The sequence below is a fragment of the Dipteris shenzhenensis genome, chromosome 6 (genome assembly GCF_047967505.1).
Source record: "Dipteris shenzhenensis isolate YYH24624 ecotype China chromosome 6, Dip_SZ_1.0, whole genome shotgun sequence".
NCBI lineage: Eukaryota > Viridiplantae > Streptophyta > Polypodiopsida > Gleicheniales > Dipteridaceae > Dipteris > Dipteris shenzhenensis.
Genome location: NC_141601.1, coordinates 27280173 through 27306254, shown reverse-complemented (window position 1 = coordinate 27306254; position 26082 = coordinate 27280173). Strand labels below are relative to the sequence as shown.

At 46.3% G+C, this 26082-nt stretch overlaps 1 protein-coding gene across 1 annotated transcript in view; it reads right to left on the bottom strand.

Annotated features, from left to right (window-relative positions):
• Positions 1-3349: 3349 nt before the first annotated feature.
• LOC147900992 (uncharacterized) overlaps positions 3350-26082 on the bottom strand; it is a 46263-nt gene continuing 23530 nt past the window's right edge. The window contains exons 3-7 of the mRNA XM_087376415.1: positions 4525-26004; positions 4286-4413; positions 3934-4072; positions 3702-3838; positions 3350-3544 (exon numbers count right to left, since the gene is read on the bottom strand). Of these exons, the coding sequence (XP_087232541.1) occupies positions 5476-26004 (20529 nt within the window). The 3' untranslated portion in view covers positions 3350-3544; positions 3702-3838; positions 3934-4072; positions 4286-4413; positions 4525-5475. The remainder of the gene's footprint in view (positions 3545-3701; positions 3839-3933; positions 4073-4285; positions 4414-4524; positions 26005-26082) is intronic.

Genomic DNA, 26082 nt, shown 5'->3' with positions numbered 1-26082 from the left:
TTGCTATCCATTTGTTATGTGATGTTTCACGTGATAAATATGATTATTGAAGGGTGAGTGTGTGAATATAATTGATATGATTGATGTAAACATAATGTTCATCCAAATAAATATTCCTTTGTACTTAATCATTGCAAGGGTTCCTTTCTATGACACAAGATTCAATAACAAGGACAACAATGACACTTCACCTCTTTCTAGAACTCCTCTTCACCAGATTGATACCTCCATTGGTTTTTTTGGAGAGTTACCTTCAAAGATTCATTGATAGTAAACAACAACAAGGTAAATAAATTCGTCTAGCCTGCCCAAATTCTGGCTTCGATCCATGGATGAATCGCACGGGGAGGAATGCAAGGAGGAAGATGAGATGGGAGGGAGAGGGGGAAGCGAACAAGAAAGCGGAAGGATTGATCTTGTATAGGCTGGAGCATGACGAAGCACCATTGAGTGGCTCGATCACTTGGAACTGCAACAACAGATGGAACCTAAGTGGAAAAGGAGACCTCCTTGCTGCTCTACGTCTGCATCACCCCCATATGGCATGACGACGGGTGACGGGACAAGGATCGGAACAAAAGAAGGGTAATGCGAAGGGGATAAAGGGGGTAGAGTGCAACAGGACATGTCAACACGATAGTGGGCGGCCATGGCACCTGTCTCATGAGTAGCAGCAGGAGGGGGTACATGGGCAGATCAACAGGAATGAGAAAACAACATTGCCATTCCTCTGTATCATGGCGCGGATTGCTTTGCGAGGCACCTAAGCTCGAGTTAGATTCAAAGTGCGAAGCAAAAGCTGATAGTATGTTGTTCCCCTTTGGTTGAGCGAGAGAGCTAGGTTGGAGGCCAACCTTTCTGAGGACAATAGTTGAGCTTTTGGAGCCGAGCGATCTTCGAATCCTGATAATCTGACGAGGGATTTTTCATTCAGTTTTGGGACTATCTTAAGAGCGTCTATGTTGTCGAAATTGTTAGAGCATCGTGTCATGTGGGTAGTGTTTCTAAAGTAGTGAACATTGGTCTTATTACTCTCATCTCAAAGAAAGCTAACAGACTTGTGGTGCCTGATTGGAGGTGTTGAATGTGTCCTACAAAATTTATGGCCAAGGCTATTGCCTTAAGAGCGAAGAAGCTCATTCCAAATGTAAATATGGCTTTAGACTAGTAAATTTGGATCTGGGCAAAGCATATGACAGGGTCAGGTGAGATTTTTTGTTTAAGGTGCTAGAGAAGTTGGGCTTTGGCCCTTGTTTTTGTAAGATGATCAAGGCCCTCGTTGGTCAGGCGGAGGGGTTGTTGGCTAGTTCTCTTAAGAAAGGTTGGCCAGGCAAGGTTGTCCTCCTCTTGACCGACTTCTCTTGGTGCTTTTGGCTAACTATAAATTATTGCAGGAGCTATAGCCGGCAATCAGGCTTCTGTCAGGAAGTCAAGTGCATATCCAAATGTTTACTGACAATCTTATTTCCTTTTCTTTGGAGAAGTTAGAAACTGTCGATGCTAGTTACTAGATTTTGTAGAGTCTCGGCGGGTTCTAATTAAGTGCATACCCGATTTTTAATTTGTCTTTTTGGTATTTCAATGTTGCATGCTGGAGGAGGTTGGAAAGAGAGTTTCCTGGGATAGAAGAGATGGTGGCCAAAGATTTCATGTTATTCCCTCCCGCTTGACCAATGCTTTTACGTCTGTAAGGTTAAAGGTTGAGAGAAGTCATAGTATAGGTTGCATTTCACACGATAGCTAGCTGGGGAATCGCATGGGATGAGTTCTCTATGGACAAGTCGTGGAGAGCCTTATATAGAGAGGATTGGAGCAATAGCGCAAGGGGGTACTGAAATCTATTATGCTCTTTCAGGTGGGGTGGGATTGTTTAAAAATACCAAATGACATGGTGGAAATTGATGGAATAAAAATGAAAAGCAGAACACCATGGTTACGGGGTACTGTGGGCTTGGCCTAACGCCTTTATAGGTGCACTTTATCACCCTTATCGGAGCAGGAGCACTGCTGGAACGGTTGTTACAAGAAGAGGACAGTGATTTCCTCCCGCAAAGTATCTAAGAGCTAAATGATAGCTCCAGACTAGACTTGCTGCAGAGATACCTTTAGGCCGCGTAGCAAGTGAAGCACGACTCAGGCTGTTTCTTTGTAGCTTCTGAGATGAAGCATTTCTGTAACGGAAGTCACAACAGTGAGCCCGCAAATCAATGCCTTTCACTCCATAACATCTTGAAGTAACTTGTTTACAGAGCTGTGGACAGGACAACATTGTTGCATGACCTGATCCGTATGATTAGTATTCTTAGTTTGAAACAGAGCTGTTCGGTAGTCACTGATACGCAGCCTCTTACTGAGAGAAGCTGCATACACCCCTTTACTGGCTATGGACTACTTCTGTGGCCTTCCTAACCCAGTTCTCTCTTTGTTGGAAACATGGTATCTGTCGTTATGCCATTGCGATGAAGTACCTCGAACATGTCATCCACATGGAATAATTCTTTTGGAAGGTGCTGGTACCTGAAAAGACTTACAAGCTTAGAGCATTGTATTCTCCTCCCTAATCTGTGTCACAAACATTCGATTCAGCATAACAGGCCATGTAGGCATAATGATAACTTTCAAACGCTGGTATTGTATTATGAAGAGCAAGGTCACCTTTGGGCTGCCTTTGAGATAAAATGGGAGTGCTGCCCTGGGCTCTTTTGTTTCACATTCCTGACATTTTCTTTTTTCTTTGAATGGGATCAAAGCTGCAGTGGTTTGCCTTCAACCCCATACAAGAGAAGATCATGACCTGCCTAGCTTTATAGAACTATTTTGCATCCTCAAGTCGAATGTAGTCTGTGGAGGTTTGTCCTGCCTTTTGTTCCATCTTGTACTAAATTGATGTGATCTGGCATTGTTGCTGAGGTTATAGCATAGGTGCTCCCTGATCCCTTTGATGACCTCAACCTTCTAAAATGCACAAGAACCAAAGTTGGAATGTGGGTGGCATCAGTCAATATAAACTTTTCCATCATGACAGTGATTGAAAAGCCAGGAGGGAAAGCAGCAAGTTCAACATGCGATATTTTAATGTCATTTGTATACAAGCTCCGATATTACCTTGAGGCTCTTTATATTTCCATGCTAAGGTGCACTGCTGCTTGAGCTTGGTCTCTTCCTGCCTTTTGGTTCAGAAGTTCTGTAAGCGCCTCTACGTTGTTAACCACATGGATAGGGTACTTGTTGGAAGCTCTTGTTTTCTGAAAAACTTTCAACGTTCAAATTCTTATATTTTCCTCCGTTGCTTGATCACATCTTTCATAAACATACTTCTTTTTGGGGAAAATGCGGGTGGTAAGCTTACTCTTGCTCACCATCACTTGTATAATTCCTTGTAGTAGTTGACTTCTGTCTCTGTATGAACGCCTAGCAATTTAGAAGTTGTATTTAGTATGCCTTTACAATTCCTTCATGTGGAACCATCCTCGTCTGTGAAGCTATGTCCGGCACTCTTCGTTGATGTGATCTGTTCCTGTAGCTCTCTCAATGACCTCTCAACCTTATTAAGTACACAGAGACCAAAGGTATGTAGTTAGCAGAAAGGACAAATATCACTCAATTGATGAGTGAGGACAGAAAAGAGCACATCGAATAGCAGGTTGTTTAGTTCAGTATGCCCTATCTCAGTCTCACGATTTTACAAGCTTCAGTTTTACCTGAGTCTCTTTGTTTTTGTTATGAGTCTCTTTGTATTGTTGTGGTGAGTCACACCGTAGGCTCTTCCTGGCTTCTCTGTAAAGGCCTGTAGATTCTCGCCCACATAGACAGGATTCTTTTTGAAAGCTGTTGCTACCTGAAAAGATTTCAAAGCTAGGCTTTATATTTTCTTTCATAATTTAACCACATCTTTTATGAACATACTTTGTGCTCACCATCACGTCTATATACCTTGTATTGGCAGAATTCTCTTGCTGTATGACCTTCTCAATCACAGTTGGCAGTTTCTTAGTCTGAACTTCTGGCCCTGGGAATTCTAGGGTTTGGCGGCAAGCTCTCTTGCAGATTTCGACTCACGCGTGAGGTGTGCCTAGCATTTTAGAAGTTTTCTTAGTGTGATTACTCTCTGATCCTTTCAACCACCTCATTCTTCTTAGATGCACAATGAACAATTTAGGTGACATCAGTCAAAATCAAAATTTCATTCAATTATCATTCACTCAAAACATGGGGCAGAAAGGAGCAGGTTGAGGAGGGATGTAATACAGTGTACTGGTGATTTCTCAAGGTCATTCAAATTTACCTTGAATCTCTTGTATTGTTGTGACTACTGCATGGCCTTGGGCTCTTCTGGCTGTGGATCAGAAGCACTGTAATGGCCTGTGGATTGTTTCCCACGTGGATAGGGCCCTTCTTGAAAGCTGTTGTTACCTGAAAATAGTTCAAAAGTTTACAGCAATTATAAGCAATATAGTCTCTTTCATTCCTTGATCATATATCTTGTAAACATCTTTCTTGCGTGCCATCACTTGTTTCTCATACCTTGAATTGGTGGACTACGAACTTCAAGCCCACTCCTGCGGAATTTTTTCGTCTTCATCGACTGTTTCTTCAACTTAACATTCTTATCTGCTGCCTTGCCGTGGGAGTTATAGGATTTGTGCTGTAGATTCTCTGGCAGCCTTTGACCCAGGTGCATGAGGCGGACAGGTTCATAGTTTGAGATTGATTCTTGTCATTGAGTGTTATCTGGAATGGATGTGACTGTTTTGGGAGTCTCTGTAGAAACGTCTTATCCTAACTCTGGGACACTACAATCCACACATTGCTGCATGGATTTATACGAATGCAGCTTTGTCTGGGATGGATAGGGCATTTGCAGAAGGCTCTCTTGACATATCTGGGGAGTTTGTGACAATCTCTTCTGCAGTATGTTGAGTGGTGATTCCCACCTAATTTCTTGGTTGGGTCTGCTCCTTTTGAGTTTTTAGTTCTAAATTCTGCTGGACTACTGTTGCTGTATATCTTCTTTTGCCCAGATGCTGCTTCATAGTCTTTTCTCACTGCCACACTTTCTTCAGCTGTGTGGTCTGCTTCTTTATCTGTTCTTCTATGTATCTGTTTTGTAAGGATTGGAGAGGCATGTGCTCGTTTGCTCATTTCCCTCAGGATCACTAGATTTTACCTTTGTAGAAAATGCAGTTTCTGAATACAATCTCGTTGCAAAAATGTCAGTGTCAGGTTCACCAGTTATTACCAGTTACTGGAAAATTGGTCTGAAGACATGGCTGCAAGTCTTGTTCGTGCTCTATTTTGAGCTCCCTCTCAATATCCTGCTGGGATTTGTGGGTTGCTTGTTCCCAAGGCACTCCAGACTTGCAAGGCACCCTGGTTTCTCCTGGCCAAGAAGTTCCTCTTCCTGCAGGTGTGTTCTGGGATGCACATCAGACTTGTGGAAGGCCAAGTAGAGACTTTTGTTGGTCCGTTTGTTTCCTAAAAAGGGGAGTGACCTCTATAAGCATCTGCTGTTATCTCCTTGACAACATCTTCCTCAGGTTTGTCATCCAAGCTCAATGCAAATGGGGGAGTTCCCCCTTGTGACTGCTCTTCTTTCGCTTTCCCAAGCTCTTTTGCTTGTCCTCTTGCAGCTGTAGGACCTTCTTGCTCAGAAGTTGTATCATAATTCTCCTGTACTGTAGTGTCTTCTTCAGCCGCATGACCTTTGTATTCATGTATGCCTTCCATAAGGTCTTCAAGTACAGGCTCTGAGGGCTCAGCTTGTAATTCTTTGGTTCTGGTTTGGGAAGAGACGATGTCTGAATATTCATGGGGTAATTTGTCTTCCTCGCTTTGCACGCCCTGTGTAGGCAATCCCTCCTGAGTTTCACCAGCCGCAGGCTTGTCATCCAAGCTCAATGTGAGAGGGCTAGTTGCACCTTGTGCGTGTTCTTCTTTCACTTTTCCAAGCTCCTCACCATGCTGCTCTGTTATAGCTGGATGACCTTCTAGCTCAGAAGGTACATCATATTCCTCCTGTGCTGCAGTCTCTTCTTCAGCTGCATGACCTTTATATTCACATTTGCCTTCCATATTGTCTTCAATTTCAAGCTCTGAGGGCTTAACTGGTAATTCTCTGGAAGCCTTTTCTGCATGAGCCAGCGATACTGTGGTTGAGGGAGACATGATCTTTAAGTTTTCACATGGCAGTTTCTCCTCCTCAATTTGCAGTTCCTGTGCAAGCAATGCTGGCTGAGTTTCACCAGCCTCACGCCTGTCATCCAAGCTGAATGTGCGAGTGTGAGTTGCTTCTGGTGCCTGCTCTTCTTTGATTTTCCCATAATCCTGGGCTTGCTGTTCTTTTACAGCTGTAGGACCTGCTTGGTCCAAAGGTGCATCATATTCCTCCTGTACTGCAGCCTCTTCTTCGGCTGCATGACCTTTATTTTCACATGTTCCTTTCATATCGTCTTTAAAGACAAGCTCTGAGAGCTCAACTGGTAGTTCTCTAATAGCTGATTCTTGATGAGCTGGTGATATCGTGGTTGGAGGCGAGTATCTACAGGGCAGTTTGGCATCCAAGCTCATTGTGAGGGGGTGAGTTTCTTCTTGTGCCTGCTGCTGTTTGGCTTTACCAAGGTTCTCGCCTTGCTCTGTTTTTATAGCTGTAGGAGGTTTAAGCTCCGAAGGTGCATCATATTCCTGCAGTACTGCAGTCTCTTTTTCAGCTGCATGTCCTCCATATTCACATGTACCTTCCATACTGTCTTCAAATTTTGGCTCTGAGGCCTCAGCTGCTACTTCTCTGGTACCTGTTCCTTCATGAGACGCTGATATTGTGGTTGCAGGGGAAACGATGTCTGAGTGCTCACAAGATAGTTTGTCTTCTTCGCATTGCAGTTCCTGTGCAAGCACTCCTACCTGAGTTTCACCAGCCTCAGGTTTTTGATCCAAGCTCAATGTCAGAGGAGCAGTTCCTTCTTGTGCCTCCTCTTCTTTGGCTGTCCCAAGCTCCTGGCCTTGCTGCTCTTGTATAGCTGTAGGACCTGCTTGCTCGGAAGGTGCATCATATTCCTCACCTTGCTCGTCTTTTATAGCTGTAGGACCTTCCAGCTCAGAAGGTGCATCAGATTCCTCCTGTACTGCAGTTGCTTCTTCAGCTGCACGACCTTCCACATTGTCTTCAGTTACAAGCTCTGAGGCCTCTGCTGGTACTTCTTTGTCTTCCTTGCTTTGCGTTTCCTGTGCAAGCGATCCTACCTGAACTTCACAAGCCTCAGGGTTGTTATCCAAGCTCAATGTGAGAGGGGAAGTTGCTTCTTGTGCCTGCTCTTGTTGTTCTTTTCCAAGTTCCCCACCTTGCTCATCTTTTATAGGTGCAGGATCTTCTAGCTCAGAAGTTGCATCATATTCCTCCTCTACTGTAGTCTCTTCTTCAGCCGCATGACCTTCATCCTCACACGTGCCTTCCATATTGTGATCCACTACAAGCTCTGAAGGCTCAGCTGGTAGCTCTCTGGTGGCCTCCTCTTCATGAGTCGGTGATGCTGTGCTTGGGGGGGAGACTATGTCTGAGTATTCACATGGTAGTTGGTCTTCCTGGCTTTGCACTTCCTGTGCAAGCAATCCTCCCTCAGTTTCACCAACCCCAGGCACGTCATCTAAGTTGAATGTGAGAGGGGGAGTTGCTTCTTGTCCCTTCTCTTCTGTCAAATTTTCAAGTTCCTGGCATTGTTCCTCTTTCAAGGCTGTAGTACCTTCTAGCTCAGATGGTGCATCATATTCCTCCTGTACTGCAGTCTCTCTTTCAGCTGCATGACCTTCATGTTCACATCTGACTTCCTTATTGTCTTCACTTACAAGCTCCAATGGCTCAGCTGGTATTTCTCTGGTAGCCATTGTTTCATCAGCCAGTGATAATGTGGTTGGTGGGGAGACGATGTCCAAGTATTCACATGGTAGTTTTTCTTCCTCCCTCTGCACTTCCTCCTGTGCATGCGATCCTAGCTGAGTTTCACAAGCCTCAGTCTTGTTATCCAAGCTCAGCGTCAGAGGGGGAGGTGCTTCTTGTTCCACCTCTTTTCTCACTTTAGCAAGATCCTCACCTTGCTGCTCTTTTATAGCTTTAGAACCTTCTAGCTCAGAAGGCGCATCATATTCCTCCTGAACAGGAGTGTCTTCTTTGGCTGCACGAACTGCACACTCACATGTGCCTTCCCTGTTGTCTTCAACAACAAGCTCTGAGAGATCAGCTGGTACTTCTCTGGTAGCCGTTTCTTCATTGGCCATTGAAACTGTGGTTGGGGGGAAGATATCTGAATATTCACATGGTAGTTTCCCTTGCTCACTTTGCACTTCTTGTGCAACCAATCCTACCCGAGTTTCACTATCTTCAGCCTTGTCATCCAAGCTCAATGTCAGAGGGTGAGTTGTTTCTTGTGCTTGCTCTTCCTTTGCTTTTCCAAGCTCCTGGCCTTGCTGCTCTTTTAAAGCTGTAGGACCTGCTTGTTCAGAAGGTGCAGCGTATTCCTGCTGTACTGCAGTCTCTTCTTCATGTATATGACCTTTATATTCATACATGGCTTCCATATTATCCTCAGCTACAAGCTCTGAGGGCTCAGGTCGTAGTTCTCTGGTAGCCTTTTCTTCATGAGCCGGCAAAACTGTGTGTGGGGGGGAGAGGATGTCTGGGTAATCACATGGTAGTTGGTCTTCCTCACTTTGCATTTCCTTTGCAAGCAATCCTACCTGAGTTTCACCAGCCTCAGGCTTGTCACCCAAACTCAATGTGGGTGGGGGGGAGAGGATGTTTGAGTAATCACATGGTAGTTGATCTTCCTCACTTGGCATTTCCTGTACAAGTATACCTACCTGAGTTTCACCAGCCTGGGGTTTGTCACCTGAGCTCAATGTGAGAGCAGGAGTTGCTTCTTTTGCCTGCTCTTCTTTGGCTTTGCCAAGCTCATCACCTTGCTGCTCTTTTACAGTCATACGAGGCTCAAGCTGCGAAGCTGCATCATATTCCTCCTGTATCACAATCTCTTCTTCAGCTGCATCGCTTTGCAGTTCCTGTGCAAGCAATCTCACCTGAGTTTCACCAGCCTCAGGCTTGTCGTCCAAGCTCAATGTGAGAGGGGAAGTTGCTTCTTGTGTGTGCTCTTCTTTGGCTTCTCTAAGCTCCTGCCCTTCCTGCTCATCTATAGCTGTAGGACCTGCTTGCTCAGAAGGTCCATTATACTCCTGTGCTGTAGTCTCTTTTTCAGTTGCATGACCTTCATATTCACATGTGCCTTCCATACTGTCTTCAATTTTGGGCTCTGAGGGCTCAGCTGCTACTTCTCTGATACCTGTTTCTTCGTGAGCCGTTGATACTGTGGTTGCAGGGGAGACGGTGTCTGGGTATTTGTATGATTGTTTGTCTTCCTCGCTATGCACTTCCTGTGCAAGCACTCCTAACTGAGTTTCACTAGCATTAGGGTTTTCATCAAAGCTCAATGTCAGAGGAGCAGTTGCTTCTTGTGCCTGCTCTTCTTGGGCTGTTCCGAGCTCCTGGCCTTTCTGCTCTTGTATAGCTGTAGGACCTGCTTGCTCAGAAGGTGCATCATATTCCTTCCTTTGCTCATCTTTTACAGCTGTGGGAGCTTCCAGCTCAGAAGGCACAACATATTCCTCCTGTACTGCTGTTGCTGCTTCAGCTGCATGACCTTCATATTCACATCTGCCCTCCATATTCTCTTCAATTACTGGCTCCGGGGTCTCAGCTGGTTCTTCTTTGTCTTCTTCGGCTTGCGCTTCCTGTGCAAGCAATCCTACCTGAGTTTCAGCAACCTCAGGCTTGTTATCCAAGCTCAATGTGAGAGGGGGAGTTGCTTCTTGTGTGTGCTGTTGTTTTACTCTTGCAAGCTCCTCACCTTTCTCCTCTATTATAGCAGCAGGATCTTGTAGCTCCGAAGGTGCATCATATGCCTCCTCCACTATAGTCTCTTCTTCAGCTGCATCACCTTCATGCTCACATGTGTCTTCCATATTGTCATCAACTACAAGCTCTGAGGGCTCAGCTGGTGGTTCTCTGGTAGCCTTCTCTTCATGAGCCAGTGATTCTGTGCCTGGGTGGGAGACTAGGTCTGAGTATTCACACGGTAGTTTGTTTTCCTCACATTGCACTTCCTGTGCAAGCAATCCTACCTGAGTTTCACCAGCGTCAGGCGCGTCATCCAAGCTGAATATGAGAGTGGGAGTTACTTCCTGTCTCTTCTCTTCCGCCACTTTTTCAAGCTCCTTGCTTTGTTCCTCTTTTATGGCTGTAGGACCTTCTAGCTCAGAAGGTGCATTATATATCTCCTGTACTGCCATCTCTCTTTCAGCTTGATGACCTTTATGTTCACATCTGACTTCCATATTGTCTTCTAGTACAAGCTCTGAGGGCTCAGGTGGTAGCTCTCTGGTCATTGTTTCGTCAGCCAGTGATAATGTGGTTGGTTGGGAGACAATACCCGAGTATTCACATAGTAGCTTGTCTTCTTCCCTTTGCAATTCCAGATTCTCACCCCGCTGCTCTTTTATAGCGTTACAATCTTCTACCTCAGAAGGCGCATCATATTCCTCCTGAACTGGAGTATCTTCTTCACCTGCACGAACTTCACATTCACATGTGCCTTCCATGTTGTCTTTAACAACGAGCAGATGAGCTGGTACTTCTCTGGTAACCATTTCTTCTTGGGCCAGTGCTACTGTGGTTGGGGGGAAGAGGATGTCAGAGTATTCGCTTGCCTCAGTTTTACATCCATCAGGCTTGTCATCCAAGCTCAATGGCAGAGGGTGAGGTTCTTGTGCTTGCTCTTCCTTGGCTTTTCCAAGCTCCTTGCCTTGCTGCTCTTTTAAAGCTTTAGGTTCTGCTTGCTCAGAATGGGTAGCATATTCCTCCTGAACTCCAGTCTCTTCCTCATGTGCATGACCTTTATATTCATATGTGGCTTCTATTTTGTCCTCCACTACAAGCTCTGAGGGCTCAGGTTGTAGTTCTCTGGTAGCCTTTTCTGGCAAAACTGTGGGTGGGGGGGAAAGGATGTCTGTGCAATCACATGATATTTTGTCTTTCTCACTTTGCACTTTTTGTGTAAGCAATCCTACCTGAGTTTCACCAGCCTCAGGCTTGTCACCCAAGCTCATTGTGAGATCAGGAGTTGCTTCGTGTGCCTGCTCTTCTTCGGCTTTTCCAGGCTCGTGGCCTTGCTGCTCGTTTGTAGTCTTAGGAAGTTCACTCTCCGAAGGTGCATCATAAGCCTTCAGTACTGCAGTACCTTCAGCTGCATCACTTTGCACTTCTTGTGCAAGCAATCCTACCTGAGTTTCACCAGCCTCAGGCTGGTCATCCAAGCTCAATGTGAGATCTCTAAGCTCCTGGTCTTCCTGCTCTTGTATAGCTGTGGGACCTGCTTGCTCAGAAGGCGTATCATACTCCTGTACTGTGGTCTCTTTTTCAGCTGCATGACCTTCATACTCGCATGTGCCTCCCATACTGTCTTCAATTTTAGGCTCTGAGGGCTCAGCTTCTACTTCTGTAGTACCTGTTTCTTCATGAGACGGTGATACTGTGGTTGCAGCAGAGACGATGGCTGAGTATTCAGATGATAGTCTGTCTGCCTCACTTTGCACTTTCTGTGCAAGCACTCCTAACTGAGTTTCACCAGCATCAGGGTTTTCCTCCAAGCTCAATGTCATTGCTTCTTGGGCCTGCTCTTCTTGGGCTCTTTCAAGCTCCTGGCCTTGCTGCTGTTGTAATGCTGTAGGACCTGCTTGTTTATGAGGTGCATCATATTCCTCACCTTGCTTGTATTCTATAGCTGTAGGACCTTCCAGCTCAGAGGGTGCGTCATATTCCTCCTGTACTGTAGTTGCTTCTTCAGCTGCATGACCTTCAATTACAAGGTCTGAAGTCTCAGCTGGTATTTCTTGGTCTTCCTTGCTTTGCACTTCCTGTGCAAGCAAGCCTACCTGAGTTTCACCAGCCTGAGGCTTGTTATCGAGGCTCAATGTGAGAGGGGGAGTTGCTTCTTGTGCCTGCTCTTGTTTCTCTTTTCGGAGCTCCTCACCATGCTCCTCTTTTGTAGCTGCGGGATCTTCTAGCTCAGAAGGTGCATCATATTCCTCCCCTACTGCAGTCTCTTTATCAGCTGCATGACCTTCATCCTCGCATGTGGCTTCCATATTCTCATCAACTAGAAGCTCTGAGCGCTCAGCTGGTAGTTCTCTGGTTGCCATCTCTTCTTGAGCCAGTGATGCTGTGCTTGGGGGGGTGACTAGGTCTGAGTATTCACATGGTAGTTTGTCTTCCTTGATTTGCACTTTCTGTGCAAGCAATCCTACCTCAGTTTCACCAGCCTCACGCAAGTCATCCAATCTGAATGTGAGAGGGGGAGTTGCTTTTTGTTCCTTCTCTTCTGGCACATTTTCAAGCTCCTCGCCTTGTTCCTCTTTTAAGGCTGTAGGACCTTCTAGCTCAGAAGGTGCATCATATTCCTGCTGTACTGCAGTCTCTCTTTCACGTGCATTACCTTTATGTTCACATCTGACTTGCATATCGTTTTCAACCACCAGCTCTGACGGCTCCGCTGTTAGCTCTCTGGTAGCCATTTTCTCATGTTCCAGTGATAATGTGGTTGGATGGGAGACGATGTCTGAGTATTCAAATGGTACCTTGTCTTCCTCCCTTTGCACTTCCTCCTGTGCAAGCAATAGCAGCGGAGTTTCACAAGCCTCATTCTTGTTATCCAAGCTCAATTGTAGAGGGAGACTTGGTTCTTGTTCCACTTTACAATAATCCTCCCCTTGCTGCTCTTTTATAGCTTTAGGACCATCTAGTTCAGAAGGCGCATCATATTCCTCCTGAACCACAGTCTCTTCTTTGGCTGCACGAACTGCAGATCCACATGTGCCTTCCATATTGTCCTCAATAGCAAGTTCTGAGGGCTCTGCTGGTACTTCTCTGGTAACCGTTTCTTCATGGGCCGGTGATGCTGTCGTTGGGGGGAAGAAGATGTCTGAGTATTCACATGGTAGTTTGTCCTTCTCGCTTTGCACTTCTTGTGCAAGGAATCCTACCTGAGCTTCACTAGCCACAGGCTTGTCATCCAAGCTCAATGTCAGAGGGTGACGTGCTTCTTGTTTTTGCTCCTCCTCGGCTTTTCCAAGCTCCTGGCCTTGCCGCTCTTTTAAAGCTGCAGGAGCTTCTTGCTCAGAAGGTGCAGAATATTCCTGCTGTACTGCAGTCTCTTCTTCATGTGCCGGACCTTTACATTCATACATTGCTTCCATATTGTCCTCAACGACTAGCTCTGAAGGTGCACGTGGTAGGTCCCTGATAGCTTTTTCTTCTTGCGCCTGCAAAATCGTGGGTGGGGGGGAGAGGATGTCTGAGTAATCACATGGTAGTTGGTCTTCCTCACTTTGCATTTCCTGTGCAAGCAATTCAACCTGAGTTTCATCAACCTCAGGCCCTTCACCCAACCTCAATGGGAGAGCAGGAGTTGCTTCTTGTGCCTGCTCTTCTTTTTCTTTTCCAAGCTCATGGCCTTGCTGCTCTTTTATAGTCGTAGGAGGCTCCAGTTCCGAAGGTGCATCATACTCCTCTTGTATGGCAGTCTCTTCTTCAGCTGCATCGCTTTGCACTTCCTGTGCAAGTAATCCTTCGTGTGTTTCACCAGCCTCAAACTTGTCATCCAAGCTCAATATGAGAGGGGGAGTTGCTTCTTGTGCTTCCTCGTCTTTGGCTTCTTTAAGCTTCTGGTCTTTCTGCTCATTTATAGCTGTAGGACCTGCTTGCTCAGAAGGCGTAGCATACTCCTCCTGTACTGCAGTCCCTTTTTCAGCCACCTGACCTTCATATTCACATGTGCCTTCCATACTGTCATCAGTTTCAGGCTCTGAGTGCTGAGCTGCTACTGCTATGGTACCCGTTTCGTCATGAGATGGTGATACTGTGGTGGCAGAGGAGACGATTTCACATGATAGTTTGTCTTGCACTTCCTGTACAAGCACCTCTACCTGAGGAGCAGTTGCTTCTTGTGCCTGCTCTTCTTGGGCTGTTTCAAGCTCCTGGCCTTGCTGCTCTTGTATAGCTGTAGGACCTGCTTGCCCAGAAGGTGTTTCATATCCCTTACCTTGCTCGCCTTTTATATCTGTAAGACCTTCCAGCTCAGAAGGTGCATCATATTCCTCCTGTACTGCAGTTGCTTCTTCAGCTGCATGATCTTCATATTCAGATCTGCCTTCCAAATTGTCTTTAATTTCAAGCTCGGAGGCCGCAGCTGGTGGTACTTCTTTGTCTTCCTCGCTTGGTGTTTGGTGTGCAAGCAATCCTACCTGAGTTTCACCAGCCTCAGGCTTGTTATCCAAGCTCAATTCAAGAGAGGGAGTTGCTTCTTGTGTCTGCTCTTGTTTTGCTTTTCCAAGCTTCTCATCTTTCTCGTCTTTTGTAGCTGCAGGCTCTTCTAGCTCTGAAGGTGCATCATATTCCTCCTCTACTTCAGCTGGATGACCTTCATCCTCACTTGTGGCTTCCATATTATCATCAACTACAAGCTTTGAGGCCTCAGCTGGTATTTCTCTCGTGGCCTTTTCTTCATGAGCCGGTGATTCTGGGCTTGCGGGGGTGACTATTTCTGTATCATACTCCTCCTGTACTGCAGTCTCTTTTTCAGCTGTATGACCTTCATATTCACATGTGCCTTCCTTACTGTCTTCCGTTTCAGGCTCTGAGTGCTGAGCTGCTACTTCTCTGGTACCAATTTCTTCATGAGATGGTGATACTGTGGTTGCAGGGGAGACAATTTCAAATGATAGTTTCTCCTCCTCGGCCTGCAGTTCCTGTTCAAGCACTTCTACCTGAGTTTCACCGGCCTCAGGGTTTTCATCAAAGCTCAATGTCAGAGGAGGGATTGCTTCTTGTGCCTGCTCTTCTTGGGCTGTTCCAAGCTCCTGGCCTTGCTGCTCTTGTATAGCTGTAGGACCTGCTTGCTCAGAAGGTGTTTCATATTCCTTACCTTGCTCGTCTTTTATATCTGTAGGACCTTTTAGCTCAGAAGGTGCATCAGATTCCTCCTGTACTGCAGTTGCTTCTTCAGCTGCATGACCTTCATATTCAGATCTGCCTTCCAAATTGTATTCAATTTCAAGCTCGGAGGCCACAGCTGGTACTTCTTTGTCTTCCTCGCTTGGCGTTTGCTGTGCAAGCAATCCTACACGAGTTTCACCAACCTCAGGCTTGTTATCCAAGCTCAATTCACGAGAGGGAGTTCCTTCTTGTGTCTGCTCTTGTTTCGCTTTTCCAAGCTCGTCATCTTTCTCTTCTTTTGTAGCTGCAGGCTCTTTGAACTCAGAAGGTGCATCTCTAGTCTCTTCTTCAGCTGGCTGACCTTCATCCTCACTTGCGGCTTCCATATTATCATCAACTACAAGCTCTGAGGCCTCAGCTGGTAGTTCTCTGGTGGCCTTTTCTTCATGAGCCGGTGATACTGGGCTTGTGGGGGTGACTATGTCTGCATCATACTCCTGTACTGCAGTCTCTTTTTCAGCTGTATGACCTTCATATTCACATGTGCCTTCCTTACTGTCTTCAGTTTCAGGCTCTGAGTGCTGAGTTGCTACTTCTCTGGTACCTATTTCTTCATGAGATGGTGATACTATGTTTGCAGGGGAGACAATTTCACATGATAGTTTCTCGTCTTTGGCCTGCAGTTCCCGTTCAAGCACTTCTACCTGAGTTTCACCACCCCCAGGGTTTTCATCAAAGCTCACTGTCAGAGGAGCAGTTACTTGTTGTGCCTGCTCTTCTTGGGCTGTTCCAAGCTCCTGGCCTTGCTGCTCTTGTATAGCTGTGGGACCTGTTTGCTCAGAAGTTGTGTCATATTCCTCACCTTGCTCATTTTTTATAGTTGCAGGACCTTTTAGCTCAGAAGGTGCATCATATTCCTCCTGTACTGCAGTTGCTTCTTCAGCTGCATGACCTTCATATTCAGATCTGCCTTCCAAATTGTCTTCAATTTCAAGCTCGGAGGCTGCAGCTGGTACTTCTTTGTCTTCCTCGCTTGGCATTTGCTGTGCAAGCAATCCTACCTGAGTTTCACCAGCCTCAGGCTTGTTATCCAAGCTCAATTCAAGAGAGGGAGTTGCTTCTTGTGTCTGCTCTTGTTTCGCTTTTCCAACCTCCTCATCTTTCTCTTCTTTTGTAACTGCAGGCTCTTCTAGCTCAGAAGGTGCATCATATTCCTCCTCGACTCTAGTCTCTTCTTCAGCTGGATGACCTTCATCTTCACTTGCGGCTTCCATATTATCATCAACTACAAGCTCTGAGGCCTCAGCTGGTAGTTCTCTGGTGGCCTTTTCTTCATGAGCCAGTGATACTGGGCTTGCGGGGGTGACTATGTCTGCATCATACTCCTCCTGTACTGCAATCTCTTTTTCAGCTGTATGGCCTTGATATTCACTTGTGCCTTCCTTACTGTCTTCAGTTTCAGGCTCTGAGTGATGAGCTGCTACTTCTCTGGTATTTATTTCTTCATGAGATGGTGATACTGTGGTTACAGGGGAGACAATTTTGCATGATAGTTTCTCCTCCTCGGCCTGCAGTTCCTGTTCAAGCACTTCTACCTGAGTTTCACCGGCCTCCGTGTTTTCATCAACGCTCAATGTCAGAGAAGCAGTTACTTGTTGTGCCTGCTCTTCTTGGGCTGTTCCAAGCTCCTGGCCTTGCTGCACTTGTATAGCTGTGGGACCCGTTTGCTCAGAAGTTGTGTCATATTCCTCACCTTGCTCATTTTTTATAGTTGCAGGACCTTTTAGCTCAGAAGGTGCATCATATTCCTCCTGTGCTGCAGTTGCTTCTTCAGCTGCATGACCTTCATATTCAGATCTGCCTTCGAAATTGTCTCCAATTTCAAGCTCGGAGTCTGCAGCTGGTACTTCTTTGTCTTCCTCGCTTGGCATTTGCTGTGCAAACAATCCTACCTGAGTTTCACCAGCCTCAGGCTTGTTATCCAAGCTCAATTCAAGAGAGGGAGTTGCTTCTTGTGTCTGCTCTTGTTTCGCTTTTCCAACCTCCTCATCTTTCTCTTCTTTTGTAACTGCAGGCTCTTCTAGCTCAGAAGGTGCATCATATTCCTCCTCTACTTCAGCTGGATGACCTTCATCCTCACTTGTGGCTTCCATATTATCATCAACTACAAGCTTTGAGGCCTCAGCTGGTATTTCTCTCGTGGCCTTTTCTTCATGCGCCGGTGATTCTGGGCTTGCGGGGGTGACTATTTCTGTATCATACTCCTCCTGTACTGCAGTCTCTTTTTCAGCTGTATGACCTTCATATTCACATGTGCCTTCCTTACTGTCTTCAGTTTCAGGCTCTGAGTGCTGAGCTGCTACTTCTCTGGTACCTATTTCTTCATGAGATGGTGACACTGTGGTTGCAGGGGAGACAATTTCACATGATAGTTTCTCCTCCTCGGCCTGCAGTTCCTGTTCAAGCACTTCTACCTGAGTTTCATCGGCCTCAGGGTTTTCCTCAAAGCTCAATGTCAGAGGAGGAGTTGCTTCTTGTGCCTGCTCTTCTTGGGCTGTTCCAAGCTCCTGGCCTTGCTTCTCTTGTATAGCTGTAGGACCTGCTTGCTCAGAAGGTGTTTCATCTTCCTGACCTTGCTCGTCTTTTATATCTGTAGGACCTTTTAGCTCAGAAGGTGCATCAGATTCCTCCTGTACTGCAGTTGCTTCTTCAGCTGCATGACCTTCATATTCAGATCTGCCTTCCAAATTGTCTTCAATTTCAAGCTCGGAGGCCACAGCTGGTACTTCTTTGTCTTCCTCGCTTGGCGTTTGCTGTGCAAGCAATCCTACCTGAGTTTCACCAGCCTCAGGCTTGTTATCCAAGCTCAATTCAAGAGAGGGAGTTGCTTCTTGTGTCTGCTCTTGTTTCACTTTTCCAAGCTCCTCATCTTTCTCTTCTTTTGTAACTGCAGGCTCTTCTAGCTCAGAAGGTGCATCATATTCCTCCTCTACTCTACTCTCTTCTTCAGCTAGATGACCTTCATCTTCACTTGCGGCTTCCATATTATCATCAACTACAAGCTCTGAGGCCTCAGCTGGTAGTTCTCTGGTGGCCTTTTCTTCATGAGCCAGTGATACTGGGCTTGCGGGGGTGAATATGTCTGCATCATACTCCTCCTGTACTGCAATCTCTTTTTCAGCTGTATGGCCTTGACATTCACATGTGCCTTCCTTACTGTCTTCAGTTTCAGGCTCTGAGTGATGAGCTGCTACTTCTCTGGTATCTATTTCTTCATGAGATGGTGATACTGTGGTTACAGGGGAGACAATTTTGCATGATAGTTTCTCCTCCTCGGCCTGCAGTTCCTGTTCAAGCACTTCTACCTGAGTTTCACCGGCCTCAGTGTTGTCATCAAAGCTCAATGTCAGAGGAGCAGTTACTTGATGTGCCTGCCCTACTTGGGCTGTTCCTAGCTCCTGGCCTTGGTGCTCTTGTGTAGCTGTGGGACCGGTTTGCTCAGCAGTTGTGTCATATTCCTCACCTTCCTCATCTTTTATAGTTGTAGGACCTTTTAGCTCACAGGGTGCATCAGATTGCTCCTGTACTGCAGTTGCGTCTTCAGCTGCATGGCCCTCATATTCACATCTGCTTTCCAAATTTTCTTCAATTACAAGCTCTGAGGCCTCAGCTGGTACTTCTTTGTCTTCCTCGCTGGGCGTTTGGTGTGCAAGCAATCCTACCTGAGTTTCACCAGCCTCAGGCTTGTTATCCAAGCTCAATTCAAGAGAGGGAGTTGCTTCTTGTGTCTGCTCTTGTTTTGCTTTTCCAAGCTCCTCATCTTTCTCGTCTTTTGTAGCTGCAGGCTCTTCTAGCTCAGAAGGTGCATCATATTCCTCCTCTACTCTAGTCTCTTCTTCAGCTGGATGACCTTCATCCTCACGTGCGGCTTCCATATTATCATCAACTACAGGCTTTGAGGCCTCAGCTGGTAGTACTCTGGTGGCCTTTTCTTCATGAGCCGGTGATACTGGGCTTGTGGGGGTGACTATGTCTGCATCATACTCCTGTACTGCAGTCTCTTTTTCAGCTGTATGACCTTCATATTCACATGTGCCTTCCTTACTGTCTTCAGTTTCAGGCTCTGAGTGCTGAGCTGCTACTTCTCTGGTACCTATTTCTTCATGAGATGGTGATACTGTGGTTGCAGGGGAGACAATTTCACATGATAGTTTCTCCTCCTCGGCCTGCAGTTCCTGTTCAAGCACTTCTACCTGAGTTTCACCGGCCTCAGGGTTTTCATCAAAGCTCAATGTCAGAGGAGGGGTTGCTTCTTGTGCCTGCTCTTCTTGGGCTGTTCCAAGCTCCTGGCCTTGCTGCTCTTGTATAGCTGTAGGACCTGCTTGCTCAGAAGGTGTTTCATATTCCTTACCTTGCTCGTCTTTTATATCTGTAGGACCTTTTAGCTCAGAAGGTGCATCAGATTCCTCCTGTACTGCAGTTGCTTCTTCAGCTGCATGACCTTCATATTCAGATCTGCCTTCCAAATTGTCTTCAATTTCAAGCTCGGAGGCCACAGCTGGTACTTCTTTGTCTTCCTCGCTTGGCGTTTGCTGTGCAAGCAATCCTACACGAGTTTCACCAACCTCAGGCTTGTTATCCAAGCTCAATTCACGAGAGGGAGTTCCTTCTTGTGTCTGCTCTTGTTTCGCTTTTCCAAGCTCGTCATCTTTCTCTTCTTTTGTAGCTGCAGGCTCTTTGAACTCAGAAGGTGCATCTCTAGTCTCTTCTTCAGCTGGCTGACCTTCATCCTCACTTGCGGCTTCCATATTATCATCGACTACAAGCTCTGAGGCCTCAGCTGGTAGTTCTCTGGTGGCCTTTTCTTCATGAGCCAGTGATACTCGGCTTGTGGGGGTGACTATGTCTGCATCATACTCCTGTACTGCAGTCTCTTTTTCAGCTGTATGACCTTCATATTCACATGTGCCTTCCTTACTGTCTTCAGTTTCAGGCTCTGAGTGCTGAGCTGCTACTTCTCTGGTACCTATTTCTTCATGAGATGGTGATACTATGTTTCCAGGGGAGACAATTTCACATGATAGTTTCTCGTCCTCGGCCTGCAGTGCCGGTTCAAGCACTTCTACCTGAGTTTCACCACCCTCAGGGTTTTCATCAAAGCTCACTGTCAGAGGAGCGGTTACTTGTTGTGCCTGCTCTTCTTGGGCTGTTCCAAGCTCCTGGCCTTGCTGCTCTTGTATAGCTGTGGGACCGGTTTGCTCAGAAGTTTTATCATATTCCTCACCTTGCTCATTTTTTATAGTTGTAGGACCTTTTAGCTCAGAAGGTGCATCAGATTCCTCCTGTACTGCAGTTGCTTCTTCAGCTGCATGAACTTCATATTCCGATCTGCCTTCCAAATTGTCTTCAATTTCAAGCTCGGAGGCTGCAGCCGGTACTTCTTTGTCTTCCTCGCTTGGCGTTTGCTGTGCAAGCAATCCTACCTGAGTTTCACCAGCCTCAGGCTTGTTATCCAAGCTCAATTCAAGAGAGGGAGTTGCTTCTTGTGTCTGCTCTTGTTTCGCTTTTCCAAGCCCCTCATCTTTCTCTTCTTTTGTAACTGCAGGCTCTTCTAGCTCTGAAGGTGCATCATATTCCTCCTCTACTCTAGTCTCTTCTTCAGCTGGATGACCTTCATCTTCACTTGCGGCTTCCATATTATCATGAACTACAAGTTCTGAGGCCTCAGCTGGTAGCTCTCTGGTGGCCTTTTCTTCATGAGCCAGTGATACTGGGCTTGCGGGGGTGACTTTGTCTGCATCATACTCCTCCTGTACTGCAATCTCTTTTTCAGCTGTATGGCCTTGATATTCACATGTGCCTTCCTTACTGTCTTCAGTTTCAGGCTCTGAGTGCTGAGCTGCTACTTCTCTGGTATCTATTTCTTCATGAGATGGTGATACTGTGGTTGCAGGGGAGACAATTTCGCATGATAGTTTCTCCTCCTCGGCCTGCAGTTCCTGTTCAAGCACTTCTACCTGAGGTTCACCGGCCTCAGTGTTTTCATCAAAGCTCAATGTCAGAGGAGCAGTTACTTGATGTGCCTGCCCTACTTGGGCTGTTCCTAGCTCCTGGCCTTGGTGCTCTTGTGTAGCTGTGGGACCGGTTTGCTCAGCAGTTGTGTCATATTCCTCACCTTCCTCATCTTTTATAGTTGTAGGACCTTTTAGCTCACAGGGTGCATCAGATTCCTCCTGTACTGCAGTTGCGTCTTCAGCTGCATGGCCCTCATATTCACATCTGCTTTCCAAATTTTCTTCAATTACAAGCTCTGAGGCCTCAGCTGGTACTTCTTTGTCTTCCTCGCTTGGCGTTTGCTGTGCAAGCAATCCTACCTGAGTTTCACCAGCCTCAGGCTTGTTATCCAAGCTCAATTCAAGAGAGGGAGTTGCTTCTTGTGTCTGCTCTTGTTTTGCTTTTCCAAGCTCCTCATCTTTCTCGTCTTTTGTAGCTGCAGGCTCTTCTAGCTCAGGAGGTGCATCATATTCGTCCTCTACTCTAGTCTCTGCTTCAGCTGGATGACCTTCATCCTCACTTGCGGCTTCCATATTGTCATTAACTACAAGCTCTGAGGCCTGAGCTGGTAGTTCTCTGGTGGCCTTTTCTTCATGAGCCGGTGATACTGGGCTTGCGGGGGTGACTATGTCTGCATCATACTCCTCATGTACTGCATTCCTTTTTCCAGCTGTATGACCTTCATATTCACATGCGCCTTCCTTACTGTCTTCAGTTTCAGGCTCTGAGTTCTGAGCTGCTACTTCTCTGGTACCTATTTCTTCATGAGATGGTGATACTGTGGTTGCAGGGGAGACAATTTCACACGATAGTTTCTCGTCCTCAGCCTGTAGTTCCTGTTCAAGCACTTCTACCTGAGTTTCACCGGTCTCAGGGTTTTTTTCAAAGCTCAATGTCAGAGGAGCAGTTGCTTGTTGTGCCTGCTCTTCTTGGGCTGTTCCAAGCTCCTGGCCTTGCTGCTCTTGTATATCTGTGGGACCGGTTTGCTCAGCAGTTGTGTCATATTCCTCACCTTGCTCATCTTTTATAGTTGTAGGACCTTTTAGCTCAGAAGGTGCATCAGATTCCTCCTGTACTGCAGTGGCTTGTTCAGCTGCATGACACTCATATTCACATCTACCTTCCAAATTTTCTTCAATTACAAGCTCTGAGGCCTCAGCTGGTACTTCTTTGTCTTCCTCGCTTGGCGTTTGCTGTGCAAGCAATCCTACCTGAGTTTCACCAGCCTCAGGCTTGTTATCCAAGCTCAATGTGAGAGAAGGAGCTGCTTCTTTTGCCTGCTCTTGTTTCGCTTTTCCAAGCTCCTCACCTTGATCCTCTTTTATAGCTGCAGGCTCTTCTAGGTCAGAAGGTGCATCATATTCGTCCTCAACTCCAGTCTCTTCTTTACCTGCATAACCTTCATCCTCACATGTGGCTTCCATATTGTCATTAACTACAAGCTCTGAGGGGTCCTCTGGTAGTTCTCTGGTAGCCTTCTCTTCATGAGCCAGTGATACTGTGCTTGCGGAGGAGACCATGTCTGTATCATACTCCTCCTGTACAGCAGTCTCCTTTTCAGCGGCATGACCTTCATATTCACATGTGCCTTCCTTACTTTCTTCAATTTTAGGCTGAGCTGCTACATCTCTGGTACCTATCTCTTCATGAGATGGTGATACTGTGGTTGCAGGGGAGATGATTTCACATGATAGTTTGTCTTCCTCGGTTTGCACTTCCTGTTCAACCTCTCCTACCTGAGTTTCACCAGCCTCAGGGTTTTCATCAAAGCTCAATGTCAGAAGAGCAGTTGCTTCTTGTACCTGATTTTTTTGGTCTGTTCCAAGCTCCTGGCCTTGCTGCTCTAGTGTAGCTGTTTGACCTTCTTGCTCAGAAGGTGTGTCATATTCCTCACCTTGCTCGTCTTTTATAGCTGTAAGACCCTCCATCTCAGCAGGTGCATCATATTCCTTCTGTACTGCAGTTGCTTCTTTAGCTGCATGACCTTCAGATTCACATCTGCCTTCCAAATTGTCTTCAAATACAAGCTCTGATGCCTCAGCTGGTATTTCTTTGTCTTCCTTGCTTGGCACTTCCTGTGCAAGCAATTCTACCTGACTTTCACCAGCCTGAGGCTTGTTATGCAAGCTTAATGTGAGTGGGGGAGTTTCTTCTTGTGCCTCCTCTTGTTTATCTTTTCCAAGCTCCTCACCTTGCTCCTCTTTTAGAGCTGCAGGCTGTTTTAGCTCAGAAGGTGCATCATATTCCTCATCTACTGCAGTCTCTTTTTCAGCTGCATGACCTTCATCCTCACGTGTGGCTTCCAAATTGTCATCAACTACAAGCTCTGAGGGCTCAGCTGGTACGTCTCTGGCAGCCTTTTCTTCATGAACAGGTGATACTGTACTTGTAGGGGAGACTATATCTGTATCATACTTCGCCTGTACTGCAGCCTCTTTTTCAGCTGCATGACCTTCATATTCACATGTGTCTTTCATCCTGTCTTCAATTTTAGGCTGTGAGTGCTGAGCTGCTACTTCCATGGTACCTGTTTCTTCAGGAGATGGTGATACAGTGGTTGCAGGGGAGACGATTTCAGATGATACTTTGTCCTCCTCGGTTTGTACTTTCTGTGCAAGCACTCCTACCTGAGTTTCACCAGCCTCAGGGTTTTCATTAAAGCTCAATGTCAGAGGAGCAGTTTCTTCTTGTGCCTGCTCTTCTTGGGCTGTTCCAAGCTCTTGGTTTTGCTGCTTTTGTATAGGTGTAAGACCTTGCTCAGAAGGTGTGTCATATTCCTCACCTTGCTCAGCTTTAGGACCTTCTAGCTCAGCGGGTGCATCATATTCCTCCTTAGCTGCAGTCTCTTCTTTGGCTGCATGAACTTCATTTTCATTTGTGCCATCCATGTTGTCTTCAATAATAGCTGTAGGACCTTCCAGCTCGGAAGGTGCATCATATTCCTCCTGTACTGCAGTTGCTTCTTCAGCTGCATGACCTTCATATTCACATCTTTCTTCCAAATTGTCTTCAGTTACAAGCGCTGAGGCCTCAGCTGGTACTTCTTTGTCTTCCTCACTTGGCACTTCCTGTGCAAGGAATCCTACCTGAGTTTCACCAGCCTCAGGCTTGTTATCCAAGCTCAGTGTGAGAGGGGGAGTTGCTTCTTGTGCCTGATCTTGTTTTGCTTTTCCAAGCTCCTCACCTTGCTCCTCTTTTATAGCTGCAGGCTCTTCTAGCTCAGAATGTGCATCATATTCCTCCCCTACTGCTTTCTCTTCTTCAGCTGTATGACCTTCATCCTCGCATGTGGCTTCCATATTGTCATCAATTACAAGCTCTGAGGGCTCAGCTGGTAGCTCTCTGACAGCATTCTCTTCATGAGCTGGTGATACTGTGCTTGTGGGGGAGACTATGTCTGAGTCTTGACATTGTAGTTTGTCTTCCTTGCTTTGCACTTCCTGTGCAAGCAATCCTACCTCAGTTTCACCAGCCTCAAGCATGTTATCCAAGCTGAATCTGAGAGGGGGAGTTGGTTCTTGTCCCTTCTCTTCTGCCACTTTTTCAAACTCCTCGCCTTGTTCCTCATTTATAGCTGTAGGACCCTCTAGCTCAGAAGGTGCATCATATTCCTGTTGTACTGCAGTCAGTCTATCAGGTGCATGACCTTCATGTTCAGATCTGACTTCCATATTGTCTTCAACTACAAGCTCTGAGGGCTCAGCTGGTAATGTAGTTGGGGCAGAGACGAGGTCCGAGTATTCACATGGTATCTTGTCTTCCTCTGTTTGCACTTCCTCCTGTGCAAGCAATCCTAGCTGAGTTTCACATGCCTGAGTCTTGTTATCCACGCTTAATGTTAGAGGGGGAGTTGCTTCTTGTTCCACCTCTTGTCTCACTTTACCAAGATCCTCGCCTTGCTGGTCTTTTGTAGCTTTAGGACCTTCTAGCTCAGCGGGTGCATCATATTCCTCCTTAGCTGCAGTCTCTTCTTTGGCTGCATGAACTTCATTTTCATTTGTGCCATCCATGTTGTCTTCAATAATAGCTGTAGGACCTTCCAGCTCGGAAGGTGCATCATATTCCTCCTGTACTGCAGTTGCTTCTTCAGCTGCATGACCTTCATATTCACATCTTTCTTCCAAATTGTCTTCTGTTACAAGCGCTGAGGCCTCAGCTGGTACTTCTTTGTCTTCCTCACTTGGCACTTCCTGTGCAAGGAATCCTACCTGAGTTTCACCAGCCTCAGGCTTGTTATCCAAGCTCAGTGTGAGAGGGGGAGTTGCTTCTTGTGCCTGATCTTGTTTTGCTTTTCCAAGCTCCTCACCTTGCTCCTCTTTTATAGCTGCAGGCTCTTCTAGCTCAGAATGTGCATCATATTCCTCCCCTACTGCTTTCTCTTCTTCAGCTGTATGACCTTCATCCTCACATGTGGCTTCCATATTGTCATCAATTACAAGCTCTGAGGGCTCAGCTGGTAGCTCTCTGACAGCATTCTCTTCATGAGCTGGTGATACTGTGCTTGTGGGGGAGACTATGTCTGAGTCTTGACATTGTAGTTTGTCTTCCTTGCTTTGCACTTCCTGTGCAAGCAATCCTACCTCAGTTTCACCAGCCTCAAGCATGTTATCCAAGCTGAATCTGAGAGGGGGAGTTGGTTCTTGTCCCTTCTCTTCTGCCACTTTTTCAAACTCCTCGCCTTGTTCCTCATTTATAGCTGTAGGACCCTCTAGCTCAGAAGGTGCATCATATTCCTGTTGTACTGCAGTCAGTCTATCAGGTGCATGACCTTCATGTTCAGATCTGACTTCCATATTGTCTTCAACTACAAGCTCTGAGGGCTCAGCTGGTAATGTAGTTGGGGCAGAGACGAGGTCCGAGTATTCACATGGTATCTTGTCTTCCTCTGTTTGCACTTCCTCCTGTGCAAGCAATCCTAGCTGAGTTTCACATGCCTGAGTCTTGTTATCCACGCTTAATGTTAGAGGGGGAGTTGCTTCTTGTTCCACCTCTTGTCT